General features: G+C 40.1%; 1 protein-coding gene and 1 pseudogene across 1 annotated transcript in view; both read right to left on the bottom strand.

Moving 5' to 3' along the window:
- Nucleotides 1-27,193, bottom strand: part of SLC35F1 (solute carrier family 35 member F1) — a 446,439-nt gene that overhangs the window by 77,328 nt on the left and 341,918 nt on the right. The window contains exon 3 of the mRNA XM_053591164.1: nt 8,267-8,394. Coding sequence (XP_053447139.1) covers nt 8,267-8,394 — 128 coding nt within the window. The remainder of the gene's footprint in view (nt 1-8,266; nt 8,395-27,193) is intronic.
- On the bottom strand, nt 10,976-11,466 carry LOC128585835 (cofilin-1-like; annotated as a pseudogene).

The following is a 27,193-nucleotide window of genomic DNA, read 5'->3' as shown; positions in this document are numbered from 1 at the left end:
GACAATTAATCAGAGCTGGAGGGATTATATTTTTGGGCCTCACTCCTGAAGGAGGTTGCTTAAAGAATGCAAAGAAGAGCTATGAAACACGCGCTGCCTGAAAAAGGGCATTGGTGTCAGAGGTACAGATCCCTCAGCTGGCTAGCAAGGGTGCTGGAAGTAGTTCCCAATGTGAGTGAATTTTACCACAACTATCTTGTTTGAAGAGAGATGCTTTCCTATTTCACAGAAGCACTAGTTTAATCTGCTTGCATTTTAGTATTACATGGCTGAAAAAAGATGACTAATCATTGGGCTAGAAGTCATAAAGCTGGTATTTCTACTGTCATGATTCATATAGCATGGTTATAAAAACAGCATAGCTTTTAGAACGTATCCAAATGTCATTGCTAATCTGTCTCAAAGTCAAAGGCACAACCTATTCATTCTCTATAAGTCAAGAGCCCTAAACTCACTCATGTGTCTTTAGAATAAAATCCTTATAAATCCAACATGGTAGTGTTACCCTCTTTATTTTTAATTAAGAAAACAGCTGGGTTTCTTCACTTCAATGTCTGCCTTTTGTCATCTTTTTCCTGGGTAAATGTTATCCTTTTGGCCACTGTTAACTTCCATTAGCTTCTGATTATAAAGGCAAAGTTAAAATATATTTTTCCCCAAAAGATTTTCAACATTACTAATCATTATGTAAGCAATTAAAACCACAATGAAATATTGCTACATGTCTTTTAAAGTGATTAAAATAAAAAAATAATGATAACACCAAATGCTGGTAAGGGTGGAGAATCAATGGATTTCTTATACATTGTTGGTAGGGATGTAAAATGATACAACCACTCTGGAAATTAGTTTGACAGTTTCTAAAACTAAATAAACATGCACCCAGAAATTGCACTTTTGAGCATTTATCCCCAAGAAATGAATACTTTCTTGGCACAAAAACCTGTATATAAATGTGCATCGCATCTTTATTTGTAAAAATCTAAAGCTGGAACAACACAGATAAAAGAGATATCAAGTAAATAATTAAACAAATTCTCACAAAAAGAAAAAATGTCATTTTGTCATAAGGACATTTGCACTGTGATTAGACTGATTATTGCAGCTCAATTTACAATCACCAAAAGGTGTAAACAACCTAAATGCCCACCAACCCAGGAATGGATTAACAAGCTGTAGTGTATGTACACCATGGAATACTATTCAGCCATTAAAAAGATGGAGACTTTACATCCTTTATATTAACCTGGATGGAAGTAGAACACATTCTGGCGGCGCCTGTGGCTCAGTGAGTAGGGCGCCAGCCCCATATGCCGAGGGTGGTGGGTTCAAACCCAGCCCCGGCCAAACTGCAACAAAAAAAAAATAGCCGGGCGTTGTGGCAGGCGCCTGTAGTCCCAGCTACTTGGGAGGCTGAGTCAAGAGAATCGCCTAACCCCAAGGATTTGGAGGTTGCTGTGAGCTGTGTGACGCCACAGCACTCTACCGAGGGCGATGTCTCTACAAAAAAAAAAAAAAAAAAAAGGAAGTAGAACACATTCTTCTTAGTAAAGCATCTCAAGAATAGAGAAGCCAGAATACAATGTACTCAATTCTAATATGAAGCCAGTCGTCGATCTGATACATAAGAGAAAAATCCTCTTTTCCCTCATAAGAGAAAAATCAATTCAAGGGAGGGGGGAGGGGAATGAGGGAGTAGGGAGAGGGAGGAAGGAAGGGGATGGGGGTCACAGTGTATGACACACCACTTGGGGGTAGGACACAATTATAAGAGGGACTTTGCCTAACAAATGCAATTAGTGTAACCTAATTCTTTGTACCCTCAATGAATCCCAAACAATAAAAATTCAAACAAAATAAAATAATATAAAATAAAATACTGAAAAAAATTTCTGGTTTGTACATACTATGTAATACTACTCAGCAATAAAAAGGGATAAACTATTCATACAGGCAACAATTTAGACAGACTCAGTGAAATTATGCTTAGTGTAGAAAGCCAATATCAAAAGCTTTTAAATACTGTGTAATTCCATTTTACATAACTTTCTCCAGCTGACAAAATTATATAGATGGAGAACAGATTAGTGGTTGCCAGGTGACAGGGATTGGAACGATGAGCTGATTGCAATTTCACAAACGTTGCACGTGGGAGTTCCTGTGTGGTGTTGGGACAGTTCTGACTATAGTGGTGATTACAGAAACCTATATGGGGGACCAAACTGCATGGAACCACACACACAAGCACACAAAGAAGAGAAGGTAAAAATGAATAAAAACTGAATTAAGTCTGGAGCAGTGATTTTCAACTAATGTGCTGCAGAGATTCTTAGGTTTGCCATGAAAAATTTCAAAGATCATTTGTTAAATTATTATTAATTTACTATAATCAAAAGAAGTTCAATGCACTTGAACTTAACATATTTTTTATTACTCTTTTTCTTTTTGATCAACATAATTTAAATGTACTGTGGAAGTTTATAGATTCAAGTGTGCTGTGAGATTAAATAAAGGTTGAAAAACACTAGTCTATAGTCTGATATTGTTCTAATGTCATTGGTCTGGTTTTGACATTATTCCAAAGTCATCTGAAATGTCCCTATTGGGGAAAACCGTGTGAACAGTGCAAAGAACTTTATATATTTTTGCAATTTCGTGTGCATCAACAGTCATTTCAAAAATATAGTATTCCCCTCTCAAGTTTCATTTATCAATAATTTGTAATATTTAACCATAAGTTTGGTGAATAAACTGAAAAGGCAAGAGGGTAAAGCAAGGACTATTCTTCACATCTTTTCCCTCTCCATCTCTGTTTTTGAGACAATTGGAAAACAAGAGTATTTGGTGCCTTGCCGATCGTTAATGAAGTCTCTCTTGTTAAAGCAAAAGTGCTTGGGTCACATCCTATCATTCATCTCGTCAGAAACATTCAGGCTCTTGTTTACCTACAAAATTAAGTCATGCTCTTCAATCCTGGCATTGAAGACCTTCTACAATATGATCCGACTGAACCTTTGGCCCTCTGCTCTGCTATGAGTAACCATTGCTTAAATCTGTTCTCCACACCGCAGCCAGAATGATCTTTGAAGTTCAGATTTGTCACATTACCTTCCAGTGTATAAATTGGCAGTGGCTTCCCATGGCACTTAAGTTAAAGCCCCAGATCCATGGGCTGGCCATCAAGCCCTGTGGGGTCTGACCGCTGCCTCCTTCTCTCCAGCCTCCTCGTCCAGCCACCTGACCTTGTTCAGAGCCTCCTCCCTGCCGTGGTCCATCCCCCCACAGAGCCGTGAGCACAGTGTCTTCTTGGCCTGGATCTCTTTCTCTCCCCACTAACCTATTCCTCTTTTAGATCTCAGTTCCATCATCAAATTCTAGGAAAACATTCCCACTCTTCCAGTTTGGATGAAGTTGTTTTAACAAACATTCTCATAGAACCATGTTGATTTCCTACAGAATGCTGATCCTTGATTATAATTATATACTCATTTGTTTGGGTATTTGAATAAAGGCTGTCGTTCCCACTCGACTGGAAGCTCCACGAGAATACAGACAGTATCTATTTTTTTCCTCATAGTATGTTCAATGCCTAGTATAGAACCTTAAACACAGAAGCATTTGCTAATTATTTAAGTGACTGTATAAATTGAGCAAGAATATTTCTTCTCCAATCCTATTCCTCAGGTTTTCTGCCCCCAGGCTTTTGTTATGCTGTTCATTCCATGCACAAGCTATATCTACATTTTATCCTCTCCAAATTTTGCCTAATCTCATAGACTTATCTAAATGGGCACTTTCTCAACTTTGCAAATGATCGTCATCTCTTCCTCCTCTGGAAATCACAGCTCAGGTGTCCTCTGTTCTCGGCCATGCTCGGTGTTACTGTCGTGAAAGTGTGCCTTTATTCCTTCATCAGTTCATAGCGCCTGGGAGACAAAGCTAATTCATTCTCTTTATATCACCTGCAGTAACTAGTGCACTTCTCAGATGCCTAATGTGCCTTCTTTATTAATATGAATAAATACATATTATGTGTTGAATTAAAATTTATATAAACAAGGGAAAATCACAATAGGTCCTCAATCAGTTCTACCAAATGTGCTGAATTAAATTACCAAACAATACAGACATGATTGTCAAAGCAAATGCCTTCTGTTTTGAACACTTGTTATTATTTAATGGATTTATTTGTGGTAGGTGGCAAAATGGTTCTATAACTACTAGATTCAACTTGGTTTTTTACTTTCTCCTGTTCCTTGCTCAGTAAATTATAATGAAGACCAGCTGATGTTTCCCTGACATTGTTTTTCTTACTACAGAATTAAACTTTTTCATAGACGGTATCACCATATAAGGTGTCAAACAGCTATTGTGAGACAAGGGGCAGGATGGGTTAGTGGTGGGCTACTATGTGGAGTGAACTGAACCCGAGGGTCAGGAGATCAGCTGATGAGAAAACTGTCACTGTTCACATGCAGAAAAATACTTGAAAAATTTTGGAAAAGAACTCACTGACTTACGAAGCCAAGAATTTGTTGTGACCTCAATGCTCAACAGAAGAAACCAAAGTCAAGTGTATTTCCAAAGAGGGAAATTTCTCCTCATTCTCCCCTAGGTCCATTTATAATTTTGACTCTGGTCTAAGGGACCAATTTCATTTATTTTTGGAGACAGAGTCTCACTCTGTCACCCTGGGTAGAGTGCTGTGGCATCATTTCTTTGGCCTCAAGTGATCCACTCGCAAGGAGGATCCAGTTGCTGGGATTACAGGTGTGCACCACTAGGCATAGCTAGTTTTGCCTATTTTTAGTAGAGATGGAGTCTCACTCTTGCTCAAGCTGGTCTAGAACTCCTGAGCTCAGGCAATCTACCCACCTCAGTGTACCAGAGTGCTAGGATTATAGGTGTGAGCCACTGTGCCTGGGCCTAACGGGTCCAGTTTTGTCATGAAGCCATCATTCTTGCCTTCATTTCCCCACTATACCTACATGAACATTCTGAGGACCTCTAAATTTAGGAAGAGTGCTGCTGGGAGTTTCTGTGCCCCCAGTGCTGGAAATCAATGCGATTTAATTAACTTCTTCAAGCATTCATTGAGTATCTAGTATGTGCTGGGTTTTCAACTAGGTACTAGAGGTCCAAAGGTGAACAAGAAATCATCCTGCTATGAAAGAACTCACAGTTTCCTGAAGTCAGAAGAGAATATGGAAGCATCATTCCTTGGTAAGAAACTGTAGAAAGAGAGTGACTGACATGTGATTGAATAGGAACAATCTCATTCTGACTCTAGAAGTGGGTGCTGTCCACCCAAAATGCCGGCAGTACTCCCACTGATGAGCGATATCTCATTCTGTACTGGTTAAGGGAGTCCAGGTCTAAGCCCATCAGCTCACAGTGTTCCCTGGCCATCAGTGTGGTCCAGTTAGCACAGAGTTCTGAGCTTTTGTTCAATGGTTGTGGGCAAGCATCTATGCCGTGTCTCATTGGGTGTGAGTGAAGAATCACATGAAGCTCCAATCTGTGCTAAAAGCTGTCTTATGATCATGAGAGGAACCTACTTTAGGGTAAAGCCAGCAGAAGGGACTCAAAAGGGGAATAATGGAAAACACAAACAAACAAACAAACAAACAGAGCCCCTGATGACATCACTGAGGCACTTGACAAACTATCCTGAAGACTGTCCTCACTCATCAACGTTCCAGTTATGAGAATCGATACATTCTTTGGGGCAGGTTTTGCTATGCTAGCCAGGCTGGCCTCAAACTCCTGGGCCCAAGCAATCCTCCCACCTCAGCCTCCTGAGTACCTGGGACTAAAGGCATGCACCAGTGGACCTGGCTTAAATTCTCTTACTTTTAATGACAGTTTCAGTTGAGCTTTCTTTTGTTTATAACTTGAAAGCATCCTAAATCATACAGAGAACCATGAAATGAAGAGGACTTCAGTGGGTAGAGGGTGGAGAAGAAAGGGATATTCCAAGTCATAGAAATAGCTTAAGCAAAGGTATTAAGAACTGTGGCTCAGTGAGTAGGGCGCCGGCCCCATGTGCCGAGGGTGGTGGGTTCAAACCCAGCCCCGGCCAAACTGCAACAACAAAAAAAAGAATTAAAAGTAAGTAGCAAATATGTGTGCTGTGCAAGTGTGTGTGAAACATGAGGTGTTTATGGGGCCTCGGTAGTGGGGGAACAGTCTATTCATGTACTGTGTTTCTAAATGAAGAGGAAGAAAGAAAGAAAGAAAGAAAAGGAGAGGCGGGAAGAGAGAACCCAAGAACTTTTGTGAGTGGCAACTTTAGATCGTTAATGAATCTCTGCTGAATATATACAAAGGGGTCACTGACAATTATTTTTGTTTCCATGTTTTTTTTTCCAGTACGTTAGTATTTGTCATCAAAAACATGTGAAAAGGTTTTCAAAATAAATCTGTGGTACATTCACCCATTTCGTGAAAACAGTTTCAATTACATACAGGATGCTAAATTGTTAGTGCAACTATGACGTACAGGATTTTTTCCATGTGAAAGCTTGATTGCGTGGAGAGATGAACGTGGAGGCACTATAACCATGGCCATTAAGGAAGGGAAATGTCCTGAGTTATTCTCCCTTTCGGATTTACAAATGTCTTGTATGTGTGCGTGCCTCCTTGGAATTCTGTGAGGGCTTAAACAAAAGTTAGAAAATGTAATTAGGTGATTCTTACGGTGATAGGTTAATCATATTTATATTTGGTGTGTTTATGTTTAAATGCAAATTTATTCATGATTCTGCGCCAGGAGGATTTTCTAATTAAACTAAAAAAGTCATAGTCCTTGCTTTCAAGATGCTTAAAATCATACTAAGAGCACGGCTGGTGTACAGAGAATAGAGGATGTCGTGCATGTCTACATTTTATTTTAACCAAAATAAATGTTATATATTGTGCACGGGGCCATTCTGAGAGTCTCTTTTCCCTAGCAGAAAAGATAAAAGTAGAAATAGGAAAGCCAACTTCAGGGAGAGGAAGGCTCTCAAGATTGGAGAAAAGAAGCTTTCTAAAGGGTGAGAAAGGATTTCATATAAGCAAATTTTTAAATTCTTGCCAGTACAGAATGCCCTACATCTGGGTTCTCACAGGGCATCCAACAAGTGCCTTGAATCTCTTCCAACATCAAGACAAAAGCCACAGAATTTTCAGGATTAAATTGAGAGGATAGTCTCAGATCTCCCTTATCCGTTCTCTCCTCGTTTACACGGGCACCTTTACTAGGAAACCTGTCTCATACGTGTTCTTGGAATATAAAATACATATGGATGTGGTCCTGGAAAAATGCTGCCATTCATTACTTTTATTTCAAGGCATCTTGAAGTTCATTTGGAAATCAGATGGTACAAAAGCAAAATCAGGTTTAGATAGTTTCCCATACACCAAATCTATATCACCTAAATTCATTTAGGTACTTTATTTGTTTCTCTATTTTTGTTATTGTTGTTCCTAAGTAAATTACTAGGATGGCAGAAATTTTGTTGAAGTATCAAATCTAAGCTAAACCTAATATGAGAACAATGTTTTGTTTAGCTTCTATCCTGAAGCTTTTAAACGGCTATGAAATTCATAATATTGCCATATAAAGAAAAATGAGGATAAAACAAAAAATATTGAAGCTTATCTTTTATAGTTATGTGAGGAATACAAGGGTCGGGAAAAAATAGTGAAACACCAAGGTCAACTTTCAATGCTATGTGTGTGTGTATGTGTGTGCATGTGTGTGAGGAAGAGAAAAAAATAGAAATGAGAAAGTGGGGTTGAGAACACAGTAGCTATTCTCATGCATAACATGTTTTAGGAAATTAATGCTTGTCCCTTTAGGAAAAATCCTATCCCTTCAGATCACAAATTCTATACATTAAAAAAAGATAGAGTAAAAGATTATTAAGCAGTTTGATTATTTAATCAAAGTCCATTAACATTCTAAAAAGTTACAAGTTATGATTAAAATTGATTTATTTTTATGCTTATTAATAATTTTCCCATTAACATAGATTATTTGGCAGCGTCCAAGTCCACAAATTATTTTTTTATAGTGTCAATGGTACTTGAGGTATTTGGGATAAAGAGAAAAAAGATGTCCAATTACATTTGAATTAAGAAAAAGCCACAAAAACTTAAGTTACTTTTTATACAAACGTTTTCCCTATTGCTCCAAAACTTAGAGTAGTATACTGATTCCAAAGGACTACACTAGGAGTAAATTACATCTGGAAATCGAAGAAGAGAAGGAAACTGGTACCTGGATGCTGGTCAGAGTTGTATACTGGTAAGCCTTGACCACCAGGTAATTTGCTTCCAGGTCTATGAGTCCCAAAATCATATATTTCCACCATCTGCGTCGTAAGATTGCCAGGAGGTTTTCTTCTCCTGTGTTATGAAGTTAAGAAGAAATGAGTTAGGTTCTTGACACATAATTTATATATGTGTGTATATATACATATATATATAAAGGATTCATAATTTTTTTATATATATAGGATTCTAAAATGTTGTAGCATTGCATTTTTTCATCATGACCTTAACAAATATTTTAAAAAAATGAATCAATTTATCAGAAATTCACATGTTTTTATTTAGCAAATGGTCTTCATTGTAGATTTTGGCTCTTTGAGTTTAATTTGTACATCAAGTAAGACTGAGAAGGTCTTTAGCTCACCATGCAAAACATTTTCTGGTGAATATATGAAGGAAAAAACAAATACATCATGGGAAAATACAAGGAAAGGTATATCAGAAAGACTGCATAAATACATTTCAAATTTGATTAAATTTCAGGATTACGGTAAAATAGATACATGTGAAAAGACTGTAGCCAAATGCAAAACAGCTTGTGCTTGATGGAAGATCTGTGGTGAGACCCCATATGCCCTCCTGGGTTCTTGAGCGGCTTTGAGCACTGCATGTGCTCTGGTGATGTGCGGGCCGTGGAAAGACAGAGGAAGCTGGGGCCACTCTCAGATGGAGAAGGGCGCCATCTGACCATGTCTCAGTGTTGTGGTCTTTACCATCTTGCCTCTAAACTGGTAGCATCAGAACAGACTTTGAATCCCTTAGTTTTTCATCTTTATTTTCACATACATTTCAGACCCAAGATAAACTTTGTTTCTCAAGAAGGAGCAATCATGATTAGTAACAACAATAACTCTCTGTTGCCAACCTCCCAGGTCTTCCTAGAGGATGTGGAATGTGCAGGAACTCTGAGACAATGGTTACAATATATATTACTTATGGCTGTAAACAAAGTACCCCCCCACTAGATCTGTTTAAAACAAGAAGTATTTATTGTCTCCCAGTTTAGGGGGATCAAGAATCTGTGTACAGCTTAACTGAATGTCTCTGACATGAGGTCTTCCAGTCAGTTGCAGCCAAACTGTTAGCCAGGGAAGCTGTGTCATCTGAAGTGTTGACAGGGAGGTATCTGCTTCCAAGCTCACTCAGACGGTTGTTGGCTGGCCTTGGCACTCACCACAGGGCCTGTCCACACACTGCCTCAAAACATGACAGTTGGTTTACCCCGGTGGCAGTGGGGGAGTGGGGGTGAGGAGAAATGAATGAAGGAAGGAAAAACATCAAAGATGGATGATTAGGTTTTTTATAATCGAATCCCCAAAGTGACACTTCTACCATACTCAATTTTTTAGCAAAGGGCAATAAATCTAAACTAGTGCTACGAATGTGCCTTGGCTGGTCCCCAAGACCTGCACAGAGCCCCACATCCTCACCTGTCTTTGGGCTTTTTTAAAAACTTTGAACTCCTGATTTCTGCCTTTGGCCTTATTCTAGTAGCCAACAGATGTGGCGATCTTTCCACTTTTACGGAGACTTATGAACACAAAGCTTTCCAGGTGCATAGAGACAGTCAGAACATGGCTTATGGCTAGTGGCAACAAGGCCCATTGGTGGCCAACCCACTAGTTTTCCAGCCAAGTTTTTGATGCCACACTTTTGAGCTGATTATCCAAGAACACTCAAAGTCTTTCTGAACTGCATTTCCCATATTGTAGCTATTCATTCTTCAACATTTATCTCTCTTCTGGTCCTTTGTCTACCCCCCCTCCCCAGCTGGGCCAAGTGTACCCACCTCTGCATAATCCTTTCACATGATTCTGGTTACTTATAAATTCTTCACGGCATTGAAGAGATGCTTGGGATGGTAGACTTACCATCTCATTCATGTATGTGTCCACAGCACTTAGCATGCTGAGACATAGCAAGGGTTAGCTAGGTATTTTGGAATGAGTTAATGAATCAAAAGTAGTATGAAATGGTATCTATCTGAATATGTCAAGAGCCAGTGCCAGCGTCTGAGTCACTGTTCTCATGGTCATGCACCTGAGAGGTCTGGTAGGTCTGACCCAAGGTTGTTTCTTCACAGCCAGCTCCTTCTGGCAGCGTCCTCACACAGCCCTTCTGCCTCTTACTTGCCTGCACATTTGGTAATTGACACATCTGTTGGAATTTATCTTATGAATTTGTGATTCTTTGTGTGTGTGTGTTTTAATCTAAGGTCCCTTAATGGTCCTACTTCCATGAGTGGCTGAGACCAGGGGAAAAGGGGTGTGTGTCTCTCCACAACACTCCCTTTAGACACAGAACTAAACAGACAAGCACAGAGTCACTACTGCGCTTAAGAGTTGGCAGGATGGGAAGGGATGGAACAGGTGAGGTGTTGGGGTATTGTTAAAAAAAAATACAGGCTCCCCCCATCTGGGGTGGTGGGGGGAACTTGGTCTGCTTCAACCTAAAAAGAATCAGAAGGTCAAAAGCAGTTTGGGAAGGCCAGAACCATCAGGGACGGAGAGAGGAGGAAAATCCAGGGGTGGGGGGACTGTTTGGCAACCGGGGTAAAGAGATTGCCCTCGCCCTACTGGGCTGCCCCCAGCCCCTCTGGTCTGGCAGGGACAGGTCTGGGGCGGCCAGATGCTCCAGGCAGGGGGCAGGAGGGAGCTCACAAAGGCTTGCCCTCCAGGGAGATGACAGCACTGCCCCCAGCTTCTCTGCCAGGGTGCAGTGGTCCTTGACCTCATAGTGGTTTGCTCGTAATTCATGCTTGATCCCTGTCAGCTTCTTCTTGATGGCGCCCTTGGAGCCGGCATAAATCACACTGAGGGGTGCACACTCAGGACCCCAAAAGATAAATACCAGGTCCTCCTTCTTGCACTCCTTGGTCTCATAGGTTGCATCATAGAGGGCAATGGGGGCAGTCCTGGTCTGGAGGCATCTTGACCAGGGCGGCGTAGGGGTCATGACAGTCTGGCCCACACCGCCTATCAGGACCTCCTTGCCCTCCTTGAGGGTGATGTCCTTCTTGTCCTCACTCAGGCAGAAGAGCACGGCCTTCTTGTGCTTCTTCACCTCCCCTGGCATTGAAGACTTGCGCATCTTCATGTCACTGAACACCTTAATGACGCCATCGGAGACCGCCACACCAGAGGCCATGTTTCCAGAAGCCAGAGAGTGCTGGCCAGAGAAGCAGAGCAGAGGACGGCTGCTGCCACTGCTGCTGGGACCCGAATGAATGCCTAAATCAGTGATTGTCAGCTTGACTGCATATTCGTATTATCTGGAAAGCTTTTATGAAACTCCCAATGCCTAGAACCAGCCCCTAGAAATTCTGATTTAACTGGTCTTGGGTGGGTCTTTGCCACTGAGCTGAGGATCAAATCTGGGACTTTCGGACAGCTGACGCACAATGGTTTCCCTCAGGGGGCTCTGGCGAGGAATTCCAGAGAGACACAGCCACAGAATATCTGTGGAATATCTTCCTACCAAAGAAGTGACCAGACCTTGTGGTTCAAAGTTCATGTTCTCCCATCTCCTGGCCTCTCCATGTGCGGCTTCCTCAGCTTGGACAGAGTCAGCTTCCAAATGAAGAATCAGAATCCACTCTTCCACCAGAAAACCTTCTCTGCTGCTCATCTGGCCCCACACTGTGCTCCCTTCACACCTGTGTTTGTCCTGCACATGGCACTTACCTTCCTGTCTTATACTTATCTGCCTTCTTGGCTCCATCACACATTCAATTAATAACAATTCAAAGAGAGTGGCATTATTATCTTAGCCACCACTTCATCTCTAGACCCAACAGGACACAACAGGAGGTCAATAAATAACATAGAGTTTATGAATAAATGGCATGCTTAACGATCTCGGCAATGTTAAATTCCATCAAAATTGAGGGACTTAAAAACATCTACTATAAACATTCACGTGCCAGCCAATGTTTCTACTTTTCCAGTTAGAATGTAGACACCATCTGACAAAATTAACTTGGTGAACATTTTACACATCATACATTGTAGCTGAGACATAGAAAGGTCAATGGCTATTATTTAACCTCTAAGCTGCAGTTCTTAAATTCACAGGTCATTGTCCCAGTTAATTTAGACAATGAACAGAGAAATGCCCACCTCAGAGCATACCAGCTACATCTCAATACAAAGCACTGGAGAAAACAAACAAACAAACAAGTTACAGTGCTGTTTCACCAGTCAATAACATATTTAAAGTATATTGCACATAGATTCAAAGCAATGATTAGTTACCCTACTGTTCTGCTGAGAAAGTTTACAAAGCAAAGCACCATAAATAAATGCTTCCATATTGATTCATTTGAAGTACCTGAAAATATGCAACATGATTACTTAGCAGAATTATCCAAGACAAGAGGAGGAAGCATTTTTTTTTTTATTTTTGGCTGAGCAAAAAATACAACTGTTAAAAGAACTGCTTGGGGATTTATCTACATGACTCCCATTAACACTGATGTACAATAGACCATTAAAACTCTTTCTAGAATAATGAAAATACATTCCTTAGAGTCCCTGTGCCAAAGCACTGCCCAGACCTCTTGAAATTAGAGCCATCCATAAGAAACACAAGCACACTTGGCGATATGTTAATGTTTGGAAGTCTCCCCCACCCCTCTTTTTTTTAATTAACTAGGAGAAGTAATAAAACCCATGGGCAGAAACTTTAGAATTACGGTTTGGCATATAAATACGTTCTGTTTATTATTACTTTTATTAACTATATGCTCTAATATAAATAAAAAAGATTAGAGAATAATGTAATAAAATACCCTGCAACTTGATTAAATATATACTAACATTTTGCTATTTGTTTCATGTATTTCGGATTTTTTTGAAAAAGAAAATATTACAGATGAAGTTGGGGCTCCCTCTCTGCCTCCACCAGATTCCACTTCTATCCCTCTTTTCTCAGATCACCGTCTTGGGTACTGCTGTGCATCTTGCATGTTTCTGTTTTTGTTATACATTTCCTACTTTTGTATAGATCTAAGATAGTATCTAACTTTTTGTTATGTTTTAAAACTTTACATGAAGTTTTACTGTCTATACAGTATTTTTCCTAGGGTTCTTTGCACCTAACATTGTTTTAAAAATGCATCCCTGTTGTTGGGTGGCGCCTGTGGCTCAAGGAGTAGGGCGCCAGTCCCATATGCCGGAGGTGGCAGGTTCAAACCTAGCCCCGGCCAAAAAACAAACAAAATAAATAAATAATAAAAAGTTTATAAAAAAAAAAAAAAGAGAAATGCATCCCTGTTGTTTCATGTAGAGATAATTCATTTATTTTATATGACGTGTATTGTTGCATTTTCTGGGTATGCCACAATTTATCTAGTCTTCCACTGATAGACATATAAATTGTTTCCAATTTTTCTCCACTGCAAACAATGTAGCAAAGGACATGTCCTTGTATACGTCTAACTCTGCAATTGGTATAGAGTTTTATTTTGTTTTTATTCTCTTTTTAAAGGACTGTAAAGTATGACATATAAATTGTTTCAATTTTTCTCCACTGCAAACAATGTAGCAAAGGACATGTCCTTGTATACGTCTAACTCTGCAATTGGTATAGAGTTTTATTTTGTTTTTATTCTCTTTTTAAAGGACTGTAAAGTATGACAAATGTATAAAACATAATGAAAGTTATTCTGATTTGAAGTAGGTTAGAAATCCAACAATGACTTAGGTTAAGTGAGAACAGAAAAGGAAATTATTCACAATCTTGAACTTGTGATTCATATTCCATTCTACTAAGCTTCAACAGGATGACCAAATTAAAACGTGTCTTTGATTTTTTTAGCAAACACATATATGATACTATATGTCAGACAGTGTCTACATGTTTTACAGATATTAACTCAATCCTTACAACAATGCTACATAGTAGTGACTGCTCTTTTACTCTATTTACAGATGAGAAAAGCAAGGCCTGGAGGACTTAAACGACTTGCTCAGGACCATATAGATGAACCACTATTTAAACTCATAACAATCTAGCATCGTATTTATTAGTCCTGCACTATTTTTTGCCTTGCTGGTTTGTAAATGTGGCACTGTCCTCATGAGTCATGCATTTCTTATTAAGGGATCTTTCATGGCTTATCTGTCCAACTCACTTGCCACCTCCCGGGGGTGCCCATCATACTAGAGCCCACGTGCATGGCATCCCCCTGGAGCTGCCAGTATCCAGCTGTGCAACCGTGAGACTTCTACGTCCAGATTTCCTTAGAGTCTGGGATGTTTTCCAGCACCATCAGTGTCGTATCAAGGATTTGATACTCTCCTTGCTTTATCTAAGTCTATAATAGAATTTATCTTGTAATGTGAAATAAAGCTTTAAATCAATTTTACGGCTTTAAAAAAAGTCAAATTACAAGAATCGCTATTACATGCTATATAACTTGATGAAGCCTCAGGCATAATAACAATGGTTACACATGGGGTGGGGTGGTAATAAACTTTGAGTGAATGAAGAAGAAATTTTTGTACAAAGAAATTGTAATAATTGCATAATTTCTGAAATGCAGTCCCCATTCACACCAGTGACTAGACATCAGAAGAGACTTGATTAAAAATATTCTTATTCACCCCCAGTGGTAGTCTGTACAGAGCATAAAATTCCTCCAGACAACACCCTAGGTGACTTCAGCTAAGGGAACAAGAAGCTGCATTATTCCTAGGACTGCATTTTCATGAAGGGCTCTCGTGGGTGGGGCGGTCCTTCAGGGTAATTCCAATAAGTCCACAGCAAAAGGGAAGCCCCTGGATGGGGGAGTGGGACCCTCACTTGAATAGACACTCCCTTGGCTCACAGTCTGAAGTCAGAATGTCACATCTCTTTTACCAGAACTCCACAGGGAAATGTTTAAGTATTAATCAGTAAATTTGAAAAGAAGAATGATGTGTGATGGATGTATAATTATTTTAAAAATCTATCACGTGGCATGAGGATTTAGAGCTTAAAAACAATTCTCTTTAGTTTGAAAAGTGACCACAGTGAAGGTGCTAATTATAAGGACATGAGCATGTAAATTCTTCATGAAAAGGACTGCAATCACTCCAAATTCATAACATGAATGTGAGTGTGAGGATGAAATACAAAAAAGATAAATAATAAAGGTTACATTTTCTCTTGTATTCTCTCATTTATTTTTATCATCACAGCCAGACAGTGAGAACGGGAAGAGCATAGAAGGCAGCCCTTGGATGTTTGGGCTTAGTAGCTAACAGATTGGCTTTGGCCGCAGGCTGCCTCTTCTGTGTGCTAGCTACTGAGTCACTGGGTTAATGGCTCTGAACCTCAATCACTCTACAGTAAAATGGGGATCCTAGCAAGTATTTCATAGGGCATTGTGATTAAGGGTAATATAAGCACTGAAAATATCTAATGCAAGATAATGTGCACAAGACATGATAGCAATTGGTGGGGCCCTGAAATCCTGGCATCCTTGCGATGGTTAATTTTATATGTCAACTTGACTGGGCCCACGGGTGTGCAGGTTAGATGTTTCTGGGTGTGTCTGTGAGGGTGTTTCAAGATGAGATTACCATTTGATTCAGTGGAATCAAGTAGAGTAGATGGCCCATCCCAACATGGGTGGGCCTCGCCCAATCCATTGAGGGCCCGAATAGAACAAAAAGTTGAGGAAGACAGGATTTGCTCCTTTCATGCCTGAGCTGGGACATTTCATCTCAATTTCTCTTGGCCATGGATAATGACTCCTCTCGTTCCCAGTCCTTTGGCCTATTGCCTATTGCCACCGCTTTCCTGGGTCTGCAGCTTACAGGGGGCAGATGATAATATGTGTCAGCCTCCGTAATCACATGAGCCAATTCCTTACAATAAGTCAAGTCAGTCTGTCTATGAATCTATCTATTTATTATCTATCTATCATCTCTCTACTTACTTACCTATCTGTTCTGTTGCCTCTGTTTCTCTGCAGATCCAACCAGCCCCTCATCCCACACTAGCTCACCACATGTGAGACTAGCATAGAGGAAACTCAGGAAAATGAACTCTCTTAATTCCTTGCTAGGGCTCTGACTACATCTCTCCCTGTCTCTTACCCTGGTGAGCTGTGCTGGGCCACATTTCTGCCCGTAGAGGACATTGTCTAGACCAGAGAGAGGCAGGGTGAGGAGCTCAAGCTTGATGCTGCCCACCTTGTTTCCATCTTGCGGCTCCTACCAATTGATCTGTGAGTGGAGGTCTCGTGAGCAGACCCCTTCACCCTGAAGCCCAGAGGAAGACCCAGGACCCTGGTATAAAGAGGCCTGTCCAAGATGGGAATTTCTATGGAGATATTTCCAAAGTTTCTCTTGCCACACACGCTGCACATTATGGGAAAGATGCAAGAGCGGCAAGTGCATAGAAGGATAAAAAGAAAACTGAGAGAGAGGGCAGCACCTGTGGTTCAAGGAGTAGGGCACTGGTCCCATATGCCAGAGGTGCCAGGTTCAAACCTAGCCCCGGCCAAAAACCAAAAAAAAAAAAAAAAAAAAATACTGAGAGAGAGACTGCCTCTGTCTCATTGGCTCCTCTCTCATCCCTTAGTAAAGCTCCTACTCATCTTTTAAGACTCAGTCTGCATGTTACTCTCACAAGAAGCCTTCCCAAACTTTCTGCCAGTCTTCCTCAGAACTCTCCCCCTTCTCCTCCTCCTCCTTTTTTTCTTTGTACATCCTATTCTGCCCACCACAGTTATTGAGGCAAACTAATTCTTCCATGTAAGACTGTTATTAAGGTAAGATAGCTGGGTATGACCTTTAAAATCTGCTCAATTATCTGGCTGTTTTCAAGAAATGCATAATATGGATTTGGAAAAATTTCTAAAACCAACTAAAAGTGAATCATAATCACATAAGGAATCACATAAGCTTCTGGTAGTTTTCAGTTCAAGCTGAACATAAGAAAAAACCTTCAAGTAAGGGGAAGGGGGGAATGGGTTGGACAAACTCCCACCCGGTGGGTACACTACACACTTCCTGGGTGAAGGGCTCAAGTACAACCAGTACTCAACCTTACCAATGAAAACCATGTAACCTAACTGCATGCATCCCCATATTAATCTAAAATTTAAAAAGAAAGAAATATCCATACACGCACAGATATGATTGCATACAAAATAGGTTTCTGAATAATATAAGCTATGCTGCATGTTAAAACACAGAACAATGTGTCCGCCCCATATTTCCAGTTTTAATAGATTTATTTCTTCATAAATGTCATCTGACTCCTAAAATTTAACTTATTAAAACTGAGCATACATTCACACTCCAAACTCCCACCCAGTCTGTGCATCTTTTTGAGAATCCCCCCCCCCACACACACAGGGCCATTGTCACTTTTCTTCATCTTTTGCAGTACGTACACCCACAGATCTCAGGTCGGGAAAGTAGTCCCAAGGATCCTCCTTTTTGATTTGGGCAGTGAGTCTTCCAGGCTGGGTGTCTCTCTCAGGGCTGTCAGATAGCCCAGCTCCAGAAGCCTTCTCAGAGAAAATGAGAAGCTTTATGCCTGGGGGGGTCCCGCTTTGTCTTCGGCAGTGCAACAAGGGAGGGCACAGGAGCCTTCAGCAGGGGAGTCTCACCCAGGCCCGCCTCCCCTGCACGGGTGTGTGGTGCCCTGCCACACGTCAGTGCTAGCAGGCAGACCTGCCTCCTTGGGTCTTTGCGAGAATTAAATAAAATTTCCATAAATTACTTAACGCAGTGCCTGGCAAATAGCTGTTATTATTATTATCTTGATTTTTATCATAGCTGATTTCTCCTCATGCCAAAATTCCCACATACAGTGGCTGTGTCATACAGAATTTAACCTTGTCCCCCCGCACCCCCTTCACAAAGGGTCTGGCCTTTATCCTTCCCTAATAACACGATTTAGGATAGGGGCTGGTCATTCCAGAAAGAAAACTGATATAAAGTGGTAGCTTTGGCCTAAGTCAGAGGGGCTTTTGACCAGGGAGTGAGATCGCCCAGGTGCACAATTGTGCTTCTGTGATGGAGCCTCTGTAAAAGCTCTGAACGTCGAAGTTCCAGTGAGTGCCTTTCGTTGGCAAAATTCAGTACACATTGTCAGGTACTGACGCTGGGAAACTAGTCGAGAGGACAATGGAAGCTCCATGCTTGCTGCGCCTCCAGGGCTCTGCCCCATGCACTTTCTCCACAGGCTGATTTTAATCCACGTCCTTTCCCTATAATAACCATAACCATGCCTTTAAGAGCTGTCAGTGAATTCTGTGAGCCTTTCTAGCAAATTTTTGAACCTCTGAATGGTTTTACCTCCTCCTCCCCAACACTTACAATTGGTGTCAGAGGGGAGGGTGTTCCTGTGTGAGCGATGGTTCCTCTAAACTTCCTCAGTTGGTCCAAACTCTCATAGATGGTGTGAGAGGTGAGGGTACTTCAGGCACTGTGCCCTGAACCTTGGCAAGTACAAAGATTGTCCTTTTCCTCAAACACAATTAAATTTTCCCTTCTGCTGCTCAAGAACTTGAATGTATGATAAAGTATTCCAGTATAGCCAGTCCCCACCTGGATTCAAGGTAAAACAGACAAACAACTAGTCTCCTTCCCAGGTGATTTAAAACAATGTAAGTGATTATTTGCTATCTTTAAACAGTGTCAAAATTTGGTGCTTTATATGTAAATTGTCTGCCGTCATAAAGCTATCACTTACAATGGGAAACAGTGCTCACTAGTTCAAGTGACTGTGTGGGGGGTGAATTCTTAGATTTGAAATTATGCAAAGCCATCATAATGAAACTATGCACTAATATAAATCTTTCTATTTTCCTGGGGTGAGCCTGCTGAGAGGAAAATGTATTTGTCCTTTTTAATGACAAGACTATTTTCCTTTCTTTAATCCCATTTCGTGATAAGTGACCCTATTTGCCTTTTGGAAGTTTCCTGTAATTGGCTCTGATGCCTCCTGACATTAGCAGATGAATCTGTCAGTTTTGTGAATTTTGTTTTGAACAAAAAGCTGTGTAGAGTTAATGACACACGATGCGAGGGGAAGAGGCCAAGGCAGGCTTGCCTCCGGACTCCCGCCACTTGCTGAGTATAGTCAAAAGACAACATGACAGAAGGTGCCTGCCCGGACTCTTGAGGGCTGACCTTGAGCTCTTACAGGAGAGCATCTGTCATGGTGAACACGTAGGTTAGACCCAACATGGGAAATTAGCAAGATGGAGTGTCAATGTGACAGAAGGCTGGTAAAGTGGAAGGCTGCTGGCCCCCACGCCCCAAATGCTGAGCACAGATGCACCAACGCCACTTCTGTTACCTGCCATTTACTCTCCATTGAGCACTATTTGCCAGGCACTGGGCCAGTGGCACTGTACATTCATTCTCTCTTTAATTGCCAGCCCATACTTGAGGTTAAAAGCACGGAGCCAGAGAGATCTGTTACAGTCCTGATTCTGTCACTTCACCGGCTGCGTCACCTTGGGGAAAGTTTACTCATTTATAAAATGAGGCAAACATCACTTACTTGAAAATCTTGCTATGAGAATTAAATGAAAAAAAAAGTGTATAAAGTGTTTGGCTTCCAGTAAATACTTGGTAAAGGATAGAGCTTTGTTGTTAATAGCCCTGTGAGGAAGATATTTTTTAAATCAAGAAATTGAATGTGGAAGAAGTCATTTTTCCAAGGTCTGTCCTGGCTTTGTATGATAAAGTATTCAAGACTCTGTTTTCTGGTGTAGGGCACATTTAATAAAACAAATCAGACAAATAAGAAATGTTTATTTATGAAATATCATTTTCTGAAATTAAGGTCAGTAAAACAATGAGCAATGCAATGCAATGATAGCATGCAATACGTCTAGAATATATACACAGAGGGTGCCAAAAAACCATATACACATTTTAAGAAAGGAAGAAAACTCTGTTACACGCCATTGACAAAAAATGAATACAGGTCACATTGACTACCTCTTGCAATTGCAGAAATAAAACGTGACTTAAGTCTTACAAATTTAATATAGTTTTTTCCTTTCTGAAAATGTGCATACATTTTTTTTTAGCATCCTCTGGGTATATGTGTGTATAAACATATATAGATGCATAAATATATATTTCCTACTGAAAATATCGAAGAATATATCTATGGGGTTAAAAGGTTTACATTGTACCAACCTAGTGGCAATGAACACTATAACACCCAGATTATCATCTTAAAATACATTTTCCAGCAAAAGAAATAATCATCTTTGGAGAAATGGCTAATTATAGATCTGGGTCAGGAAATGTAATATGCAAGTTGAGCCTGAAACATATTGTCACACAACGTAGCAATTGAATACTCAAAGACCACTAGGGTTAGATCAAAAAGACTCAGAGTCCAACTGAAGAGTCATACAAAGATAACAACTCAAATGGATTGAGATGTGTGAAATATGTATCTATCCAGGAATTCAAAATGAATTTGAAAATAACAGCAACCACAACAATCACCACGAGACAAGCACTAAAAAAATCCTAATGGGTAGCTGTTGGAAGATGTTAGTAAACCAACTCACTATTTTGAAAATTGGTAAAATAAAGGAAAATAATCAAGTATGTTCCCCCCCCAGGATTCTTATATGAACTATACCACTAGGTAGTAAATGAGGAGAGATTTATCTTTACGGTGATAGGTTAGCTAATAAACGAATAAGAAATGAGGGAATTAGAACATCGCTTTTTACCCCCAGTGAGTTAATGAATATAGGCCTCATGCATATACGCTAGTAGCTTTAATGGGTGTCAGCTTCTAGCATTACAAAGAAACAATCAAGTATTATGTTTTATGTGCTTCTAAAAAAAAAAAAAGTACCTAAATTTGCTCAAGTCTCTGTACTCAACCACCAATTTAGGAAATATAGAGGTCAGAAGAATGTTAAAATACACTAGAAAGATTCAATCCACAAAATCCAGATTGTGGGATGTACCTGGCCACTTAAAGTTTGGCCTGTTGAATAGCAGTTTGGCCAGTGATAGCACTGCCTGAGACAGACTGAGAGCTTGCTGGAATCTCGGGCCCCACATCCGACTCAGCATCTGCATCTGATCAAGTCCCCAGAGGATTTAGGGGCATTATAGCTTTAGAGGCACCTATAATTTAAGCCAAATGAGGATTTCTTTAACAACTAAAAAAATTATAATACAAATAGAGAGATCTATAGATCAAAAGGTTTGAAGAAAAATACCAGCCACTTGTAACCTGCAGACCTTATTTGTATCTTGACTGAAAACAAATATGAGACATTTGAAATTCTTGTTAATTTTAACTGTGACCATGGTATTGTCATGTCATTTTTAAGTTCTTATCTTTCAGGAATTCATATTGAAACAGAGGAAATGATGTAACTTCTACGATTGGAGTCAAAATAGTATAGGATGGGGGCAGTAGTGAGGGTAAGAATAAAATAAACTTCATCATAAAAAAATAATAAACTTCACCGTGAGTTGAAATTTGTTTGAAGCTGATAAAGGACCACGTAGGTCTTCAGTAGACTATTCTGCCTACTATTCTATATGTTTCAAATTTCTCATCATAAACTTACAAAAAGAAGACTTCCATTGTTAAAGAGACAGCGTAGCTAACGGAGTAGCATTTCGACTGTAACACAAGAATATCAGTAATGTCTGTGGTTTGCAGACCGCCTTCCTCCTCACAGCGTCCTTGAGTTATAGGTGATATTATACTCTCGCAGACAGAGAATGAGACGTTTGAATTCTATTACTTCCACAGCCTTATTTCAGTTTTGGAGGTTAAGAGGAGTGCTTTGCAATTCTTCCAGCGGAGGTTTTGACAAGCTCTTAGTAGCTAAGAACCTCTCGTGTTCATTTCCTTGTATTCTGTTTTTGTGAAGGTGCCTTGCCCTCGTGCTACTGGGCAAATCGTTCCCTGCCTTTCTTGCCTCATTTTCGGGCAAAGCCTACGTTTTGACCACAAAGGTCCTTAGAAGGAACCATTTGTTGGTGTAGTGCAGCACCTGCTTGCTGCTGAAGCTTCATGAAGCTGCCGGTGGAGAAATGACTCCCTCTTTACTAGACATCACTAAGGTAGACAGCTGAGCAGGTGAGCACCAACATCTGTAACACGAATATAAGAAATGACCGGATGGAATAGTGATTGCCAAGAACCAGGAGAGGAAAAGATGCCAAATAATAAACTAACTTCCCAAATGAAGCTTCTTGCATTGTGTGGCAAACACATTGGGAAGCACAGATGTCACAGGCACAGTGACACAGGGAGGTTCCAGAGTAGTGTTACTATCCTTAACCACAAACAAGCCTTGAATAAGGCATTTGGCAATATGAAAATATTTTGGAAGCAAGATAAACTACAAAAAACAAGCCAGCGGTTCAATTGTCTGTAAGACGATATAAATGGTTATTTACTTCTTGACCACATTACATTTTTGTCTTTTTTTTTACCAGTCTGGTTTTTAAATTTCAGTGCGCATTAAAGTTACTGGGGGAGCTTTTAAACTCCTGCTTTCTGGGGTACACCTCAGATATTCTTACCCAGTAGATCTGGGCTAGGGCTTCCAGAATCCGTGTTTTAAGCCTCCCAGAGATTTTGATGCTTTTTGCCTCTGGTGACATTTTGACAGTCTTGACTTAAACTAATAAATAAGTGGGGGTCTATTTATCACTGAAGCATTTTTCTGCAGGGCTTGCTATCAGCTTGGCTGGGGACTAGAACCATCTGACAGGGTAGCTTTTGGCGTAGGAATAAATTTGATACCTGTTTTATGTCTGTCAAAGCCCTAAGAAGTGGCAGGGGCTCTTCATCCACAGAAGCAATATTAGACTCCCCCAATCCCTACCTTCGCAGAGAACTTTCCCCAATTTGACCCACTTTGACGTTTCCTCTGAATTCTTAGCGTCCTTGTGTATTGTTCCACTGATTTAGAAACTTCATCATAGCATTTCTTATATTTTTAAAATATAATTGCATGTGTACATTTCTTCTGTCCTGAATGGTAGTAAACTGAGGAAAGAAAACCCTTTGTTTTGTGATCTCTTTATTACACTCTTATGAGTGTACATTATTGTCTGCCTAACAAATAGTTACTGATCTTCTATTACAAACAAGTCCCCAAATATATATAATATGGATTTATTCCATAGAATCAAATGTCTCTATTTCTATTATCTTCTACTACATTTACATGTTGCATACAGGGAGATTTTAACTTTCCAAAGATTTTATTCCTTTTTGTATTATGTGTCAGCTCTGGTACCAGTGATTCAGCTCACGTGCACTGCCAATGTCTGACAAAGCCTAATGATCCGTGTTAAAATTCATAGGAATACATGCCCTCTAAAAAGGTCCATTTTACAAGATAATATCTTTTTAGACCTCCCAACCAATAAATGAAAAACCCTAGTAATCCAAATAACTTTCTTTCTTAGAAAGTGGTTTTATTCTTGGGTATGTACCATTGACATATGTAAACTTCTGAAGTGAGACATCAGTGTCTTTGATGGGGATCTGTGTCTGAGACAGGGCAGGTGGCTTGTAAAATAATAATACTTAAGTATTGATTAGCAACAATCTACCAGTATGTTTCTGGGACTTAGGGTTAATTGGGGCAATCACGGATGTGAGGTGAACCCTTGGGAACCAAAATTGAATATGTCCTAGAAATTGCTGGCTACATACAGTTTTTAATAGGATGTTCTATTTGTCTATGGATTTTTAAAGACAGAAACAGTAGGTGCTTAAAGGCAAATAAAGGAAAACTCAATGGATTTCCAATTAGTAGTCAAGATAGGAGGCAAGGTGTCATAGGTAAAATTATGATTTTTAATGTAAACCTGTAAGACAATTCAAGCCATTCTCCAAAGTAATCTCTCAACCTTTTTTGCTCTCTTCACTTCTTACATCTTGGATCTAATTCCAAGACCAAAGTTGTAGTACCCATCGCCCATCCAAATCCAGTCTATTTTTAGATCTGATTTCAACCGAAACAAAGTGCTTTTTCACAAAGGCTGAGGCTGAAGTCTAAAGGGTGCCTGAAGGTTCTGGATATTCATTGAGCTGAGAAATAAATTTGCTAACATTGCTAATTCCTTGGGAGGAAACTTGACTGTGAACAGGTATCATGTCAACTGACATTTAGACTGCTTCTTCCTATTTGCAGGGGTATGCCATACCTGTAAGCACCATTCCTATCCTGGGAGGCCTCTCACTTCTTTATTGATCACAGAAACTTAGACACATCCATGGCAGGTATAATTGAACCAAAATCCCAGGTCTTGCATTCTACTTCAGAATAAATCTTCGGCCATCTGTCCAGTCTGTAGACCTGCCGTCTGTACCATGCCATCTGTCCTACAAGTCTAACCAGGGCAGGAAAAACTAGGGTTTTTTCAGGAAAAACTGGAAACTGGAAAAACAGGAAAAACTGTGATGCCACAGTCATGTGGCTGGTCTTTGCAAGTATACAGATAAATAAATAATGTTTTGAGAAAGCAACAGAAAATAACATTTCCAGAAGACATGACTAATTTGACCTTGCAGTATTCTACCAGAGTTTAAACTAAGGCATATTGTGATCTCACTGTTGTAGTTTTGAACCTGAGGTCAGAAGGGAAAAAGCAGAAGGAATAATTTAAGGCGTGAGTTAGAATAAGATAATGATATTATTATTTTTTCATGATTATTATTTTTCTGCAGGTGGTAAAATATGCATAACATACAATTTTAACCATTTTTAAGTATACAGTTCAGTAGCATTGAGTACCTCCAGATTGTTGTGTGACCATTACTACCACCCATCTCCAGAACTTGTTCATCTGAACAATGACTCCCCATCTTCCCTTCCCCAGCCACTGGTGACCCCTGTTTAACTTTCTCTATGAATTTAACTATTCCAAGTACCTCTTGTAAGTGGAATCACACATTATTTCTCTTTTCACGTCTGGCTTATTTCATTTACTTTAATGTTTCTAAGGTTCATCCATGTTGTAGCACTTACCAGAATTTCCTCCCTTTTCAAGGCTAATAGGCCATGTTTGTTTATATCCATGTACCGATGGACACATGAGTTGTTTCCACCTTTGGCTGTTAACAAATAATTCTGCTATAAAGATTGGTATGCAAATATCTGTTCAAGTCTCTGATTTCACTCTTTAATTCCTTTCGGTATGTATGTAAAAGGGAAACTGAGGTAATAATCTTTTATAAGGAAGTCGTGTGAAGTTACATCATGAATAAAGCCCAGGGAACTTTTTTGTTGTGTTGTTTTGGTTGCGGTTTGTAGCCAGCCATTCACATCAGCAATTCCAAATCACTGGATCCTCAGAGCATTACTTCACAACTCAATTTGAATCAGTTTGGAATCTAACTTAAGGCCACTCTATGGTGAAAGGGGTGAGTATGGGAGTGGGAGTGGGACTTGCACAGTTTCATGTCCACACCCTGGGCGAAGTCCCTGTGGGTGATTGCCATGGATGGATTGAATGGGAACTCTCTAATACAGCCATGTGCTTTCTACAGGTGGTGCTCTCGGGGGCTTGTGTGCCTCAGAAACCATGTCGGTAACAAAGTGCTGCTCTGTGTACAGCATTTTGCGGTCCTTCAAATAAAGACAGCAAGGAAATAACTCTTTTGCAATCAGTAGCTTTTTTCTGATGCAGAGTCCCACTGTGATGCCCAAGCTAGAGTACCAGCTAGTACATTTCCAGGACAGGACACTAGCCTAGCTGTATACTAGTAGCATCAGCCTAGCTCACAGCAACCTCAAACTCCTGGGCTTGAGTGATTCTCCTGCTTCAGTCTCCTGGGTAGCTGGGATTATAGGTGCATGCCAACTGGCCCAACTAATGTTTTTCTATTTCTGGTAGAGATGGGGGTCTTGTTCTTGTTTAGGCTGGTCTTGAACTTTTGACAACAAGTGATCCTCCTGCCTCAGCCTCCCAGGATACTAGGATTACAGATGTGAGCCATCACATCCAGCCCAGAAGTAGCTTATTAAAGGTTAATAAATATCATCGAGTTTTGTGAAGTGGGGTTTCTTGTAAATTGCTATAGAGGCATCTGACATAATTAATTTCAGTGATTTCCTGGCTACTTTTTCTCCTCTGCCTTAAAAATAATTAAAAAGCCCTCTGTTCACTTTCTCCAACATCCTTTTTTGGGAGGGTGGGGAAGGAGACAGGAAGAATGGAACTTATCTTCTTTACTGTCTATACAACTTTTTAGCAGTAGGAATAGTAAAGTAAGAACTTCAAAGAGTTCTATAGTGATCGAGAATAAAAACACACATACCAAATATTCAAAATCTGCAGGATTCTTGAAACGGTGTTCATACTGTAAAGAAAAACTATAATATGAAATATACTTTAACATCTGCCATCCTCCGTCAAGTGAATGTCACTTTAAGTGAATCCTTTTGCTAGGTGAGTGATGGACCGAGTCCTTGTCTCTCATTCTGAATACACTCTATTCGCACCAAGATGATAATCAAGCTTGGCTCTGCCCGTAGTGGTTGTCTAAGAACTGTCTGTATATTAGACATTAGTGTCTGAAGTTCTGCAACTCTTTTCACTACCAGATTCATCAAATACAAACTGGACAGTTAGGAAAATCCCTACTAGCATAAACGGGCCATTCCATGTTAACAAGAGTATTAAATGCATCACACAAGAACTGTTTTGTTAGACAAATAAAATCAAGATGCCTCACTTCTCTCTGTCACATCTCCATTTCTGCCATTTCCCATTATGGGAGAAGCCAGTTAGCCCGGTTCCTACTGTGACAAGAACTCACAGGGAAACACTTGGGAGCTCTTCTACCTCCATGGCCCACCATTGTCTCCGTGTCTGTTGCCTAGCAACAAGACCATTTTTATCTA

The sequence above is a fragment of the Nycticebus coucang genome, chromosome 5 (assembly GCF_027406575.1).
Source record: "Nycticebus coucang isolate mNycCou1 chromosome 5, mNycCou1.pri, whole genome shotgun sequence".
NCBI classification, from domain to species: domain Eukaryota; kingdom Metazoa; phylum Chordata; class Mammalia; order Primates; family Lorisidae; genus Nycticebus; species Nycticebus coucang.
The sequence above is the reverse complement of the archived record's forward strand: the minus strand, read 5'-3'. Positions and strand labels throughout refer to the sequence as shown.